Source organism: Phoca vitulina, unplaced genomic scaffold (assembly GCF_004348235.1).
Source record: "Phoca vitulina isolate PV1807 unplaced genomic scaffold, GSC_HSeal_1.0 scaffold16, whole genome shotgun sequence".
NCBI lineage: Eukaryota > Metazoa > Chordata > Mammalia > Carnivora > Phocidae > Phoca > Phoca vitulina.
In genome coordinates, this window is record NW_022589719.1 from 37502421 (window position 1) to 37507383 (window position 4963).

The following is a 4963-nucleotide window of genomic DNA, read 5'->3' on the forward strand; positions in this document are numbered from 1 at the left end:
AGAGAGGACCGGGCGGGCGGGGGCACCAGGCTTCCGCCGCCGCCGCCGCCGCCGAGGCCCGCGCCCCGCGCCCCGCGCCCCCCGCGCACGCCCGTCCGTCAGTCCGCGGCCGCGCAGCCCAGCCGAGCCGAGCCGCCGGGCCGAGCCGAGACGCCGAGCTGAGCCGAGCCGAGCCGAGCGGCCGAGCCGAGCCGAGCCGCGCCGAAAGGCCGGGCCGAGCCGAGCCGAGCCGAGCCGAGCTTAGCGGCCGAGCCGAGCCGAGCCCGAACGAGCGCAGCCGCCTGCGGCAGTGGCGGCGAGTGGCTCCTGCGCCCGCCAATCAACAGTACCAACCAATCAGCGGCGCTCTGGCTCGTCGCTCCGCCTTTCAGCCCGCCCCGCCGCTGGGAGCTCTCGTAGGAGATGGACTCCGCGAGGCGAGGCCGGGCGGGTCCGGGGCGGGGCGAGGCGGGACCGGGATGGGTCCGGGGCGGGGCGGGGGCGGGGCGGGGCGGGGCCTGACCGGGCCTGGGCGTCTCCAGGTCCGCCGCCCCCCCACCCCCTGGCCTTCGCCCCGCCTGGACCCCGCCCCGACCGCCGAGCTCCCGCAGCGGAGCAAGCGGTCTGGGAGGCGCTCCCCTGGCGGGTGCTGCGGCGAAACCCCCAGTCCCCCCCGTTCCCCTGGTCCCCCCCGACCCCCCCGTGCCGTCCCTGCTGGCCCGATCACCGCGGTCGGAACGAGTCTCTCGCCGCCTCCCCTGCCCCGGGAGGGGCGGCGCCGCGGGGGGCGAGTGGCCGAGTCGTGACCTTGCACCTCGCGAGGCCGTGCCCGGGGCGCTGGCCTCCGCTCCATTTGCCCGGGTGTCCACGGTGACCAGCACAGCGGGGTCAAGGAACTCACCCAAGGTCACACAGCAGCAGCGGCCTCCCTCCGGGGGCGGCTCCCGGGCTTTTGCGCGGACCATCTTCCGTGGGCTCGGCGGCTGGGCCAAGGCGCACTGGCCCCGACGGCTCCGGAGAGGCGTCTGCAGAGGCTGCCAGACGTGGAGGGCCCCCGTTTCTCTCGGAAAGACGCTAGCGCTGCAGAGGGTGGGGGCGGGGAAGGGGAAGGCGAGGGCCGGGGCCGGGAGCCCAGAACCCTGTGGGTGCGGGGGTGCCCGCAGCCTTGGAGGCGCCGGGCTCCTGGCCGAGGCGCTAGTCTGCCCAGGGCGCACCTGCAGGTTTTGTGCTGCGCGCTCCCCGCTGTTTACCGCCAGCTCAGGACCATCCCCTGCTCCTGCTCACCCTGGGGGAAGGGCTGTGGGAACTCTGCAAACTCCCGGATCTTTCTAGCGCCCCGCCCGAGGTGGGGGGGCGGGCGGGGGCTGTTCGCATTGCTTTCTCCCCTTTCTCAGCTCAGCAAGGGGAGACCGCCCTCGGAAGGACTCTTTGCCCCGCTGGGCCCCGCGCTAACCAGGTTCTGTTCTAAGTGCTGGGGCCTCAAAAGGTGTGCAGCTCTAATCAGGGCCCTGCTCTGGGAGGAGGTGGAGAGGGCTCATAGCATGAAACACACAGCCCGAGGCTCAGCTCCAGGCCGGGAGCTGTGCTGGATTTAAGGAGCATTTGGGAACTTGGACTAAAATTACCCAGTGGCCAGTTCTCCCTGGAGGCAGACCAGTCAAGTGTGCAGGGTGGGTGAGGGTCCTCTGTAGGCAGAAGTGGAGGGCTAGCCCAGGTGTGTCGCCAAGCCCTGCTGACTGCACACCTCCATGTGCTGGAACAGTGCCACCACAGTCTCGAGGGCTGCCAACCTGCAGGACTTGTCAGGACCCACCTTCCCTGTAGCCTCAGCAGCATTCGGGCCTTGTTGACCACTCTCATCTGACGCTCCTGGCTTTCAAGACTCCCACTTCCCATCCCCACCCCACCCCACCCCTGAGCTCCTAGGGTCTTCCCTCTGGGGCCACATCTCAGTCTTCTCTGTGGAGCCTCACCCCACCCATCGAGGTCTCGCAGGGCTCTGTGTGGGACCCCTCCACTTGCCCGTCCGAGTCCTCCAGGCAACTGCCTCAGCCCATCATCAGCCCCACCCCAGCTCCAGGGCCGTGGGGCCACCTTCCTTCTGCACCTCTCCTTGTGGCCGTTGCACAAATTCTCAAACTCAACACATTCACAGCAGAACATACCATCTCCCCATCTTTGTGGGGGTCAAGAGCACAACCCCTCATGGCCAGGCTTCCATTTGCCCGGTCCAGGGATCTGGGGGGAGGACTGCACCGAACACTTAAAGAAGAAATAGCGCAGAGGCGGGGGAAGCTTCCAACCCCTCGTATGAGACCGTCATAGCCCTGGTACCAGATCCAGACACAGATAAGGCAGGAAAAGCAGATCCAAGTCCAGTATCCCTCAGGAGCCCAGACACAGAACTCCTTCCCAGAGTATTAGCAAACCGATTTCAGCAACGTAAAAAAAGTAAAGCATATGACCAGGAGGGCCTTATCCCAGGAATGTAAGGTTACTCTAAAGTTTCAGGATTGATCGATACGGGTCACGGTGTTATTCAGCACCCATTCATGATTAAACAAACAAAAAATCTGGAGAAACTAGGACCAGGCTCCTTCAGTCTGATGAAGAGAGGGAAGCAGGCATCACCCAGGTGATGAAGGACCGGCCGGGGTGAGGCGAGAATGCGCCCTGGCACCACTTTATTCCAGCCCACAGGCCTAACCAATGTAATAAGGCAAGGAAATCAAATCCCAAAACACTTCTGTTTATGCTTTTACATGACTGAAAAGGAAAAATTAAAACCATCTCAATTTGCAGGTGACATTATTGTCTGTAGAAAACCCTGAACTACAAAACTAACAAGTGAGTTTGGCAAAGTCACAGGCTACAAGGCCAGTGTATAAAAATCCTGCTTCTGTATCCTAACAGTGGGCAATTAGAACTTGAAGTTATAAAGACAGTACCGCTTACAAAAAGAATCAAAAGCCTTGAGATACTTAGAGGTAAGTTTAACTAAATATGTGTGAAATCTGTTCACAGAAAACTACAAGATACCACTGAGAGACTAAAAAAAGACCTAAATAAATGGAGTTGCACCCTGTTCACGGACTCCAACACTCAGTATTAAGATATTGATTCTCCCCAAATTGATTTATATTTTCAGTGCAATTTCAAGCAAAACCACAGGTAGCTCTTTTTTTTTTTTTTAAAGAAATTAACCAGTTGATCCTAAAATTTAAAAAGAGATACATAGGACCAAGGAAACCCCAAACAATATTGAAGAACAATAAAGTCGGGCATTCATCCTCCCTGATTTCAAGTCTCACTATAAAGCTGCATCCGTCAGGATAGAATGTTGGCTTAAAGATAGAGATATAAATCACAGCATGACACTAGAGCCCAGAAATCAATAATTATGTTTATGGCACTAGGTTTTCAACAAAGGAGCCAGGTAACCCACTGGAGAAATGCAGTCATTGCAACAAAAGGTATTGAAATGGACATCCTTATGCACATCAAGAGCCTCGAAACTTCCCTCACACTATCTACACATACGGACTAGATTAACTAGTTGATATTAACAAATATTAACTAGAAACGGTTCAAGGACCTAAATGTAAAAGCTATAACTATAAAAATTCTAGAAAAAAACACAGGAGAAAACCTCTGTGTCCTTGGGTTAAGCAAAGATTTCTTAGATAAGATGCAAAAAGCACAAAGCAGAAAGTTTTAAAAATAATAATTGGACCTCAACAAAATTAAAAAGGTTTGTGCTTCAGAAGACACCGTAAAGAAAATGAAAAGCCACAGATTGGGAGGAAATGTTTTCAAAACTTACCTCTGGTCAAGGATTTGTATCTAGAATACATAAAGAACTCTTACTACTCGATAAGAAGATTATCCAGTTGGAAGACTGGACAGAACAGTGCATCCAAGAAGAGGCGCCAATGGCAAATCGACACCTGAAAACGTGCTTCGTCATCCGAAACAGGAAAGGAGAACCCACGGCGTGATCTGCAGTACACCTGTGAGATCGGCTAAAATTCGGAACACCTAGACCACGCAGCGGCGAGAACTCAGAGCACCGGCACCTGCTCGTGCCGAGAGGAAGGCAAAACGGTCTGGCCACTTTGGAAACCGGCTTGGCAATTTCTCGTAACAGTCCACACACACTTAGCACTCAATCTAACAATCCCACTCATAGGTGTTTTCCCAAGAGGAAGTGAAAACTTCTGTGCACACAAGAGCTGGATGCCAACATGTAGAGCAGCTTCATTTGTACCTGCCAGAAATTGGAAGTGACGCAAATGTCCTTCAGCGGGCGACCAGCTGGATGGGCTGCGGTCTGGTCACACGTAGGTGGAATCCTATGATAAGGAGGGGCGCCCTGCACGGACGGATCTCAGAGACATCTTGCAGGGGAAAGACTCGGGTAACAAACCCTAGGATTTCGTGTCTACGTCACTGCAGCCAAGGCAAGACTGTCGTCACAGAAAGCAGACTGTGGCTGCCAGCCGCAGGGCCAGGAGGGAGCTTCTCGCAGAAGGGCAGGGGGGCCTTTTGGGGTGCTGGAAATGCTCCATAGCATGACTGTGGCAGTTGAGCAGCTGTGCATTTGTCACACACACCCCACCTGTGCATGCAAGGTGGCTCGGAGTTACTGCCCAAGGGTGGCCGACAGGCGAGAACGAGTTCCACATTGAGGAGCCGAGGGTCCGGGTAGGGAGAGAAAGCCCATATCCCCGCGGGTGTCCTACATCTGATGGCTGTGGGTAGGGGAGTGGGAGAAGGCTTCCTGGAGGAAGCGGGCTCGGGATGCAGGAGGACACGAGCGCAGAGCAGAGTGGACAGTGCTCCCACTCGGAGTTCAGGGGGACGTGCCATCTCCACTGCAGCCTAAGTGTTCCCGTGGGCAGGGCCCGTGCTGTCCGCTCCAGTGGCCCTCAGGAGGACGTGCTAGAAAGAGAAGGTCTGCACGTGGCCCCCGAGAGAGACACAA

At 56.9% G+C, this 4963-nt stretch overlaps 1 protein-coding gene across 1 annotated transcript in view; it reads right to left on the minus strand.

Annotated features, from left to right (window-relative positions):
- Positions 1–1028, minus strand: part of BRSK2 (BR serine/threonine kinase 2) — a 64527-nt gene extending 63499 nt beyond the window's left edge. The window contains exon 1 of the mRNA XM_032414598.1: positions 881–1028. Coding sequence (XP_032270489.1) covers positions 881–944 — 64 coding nt within the window. The 5' untranslated portion in view covers positions 945–1028. The remainder of the gene's footprint in view (positions 1–880) is intronic.
- Between the last annotated feature and the right edge of the window lie 3935 nt (positions 1029–4963).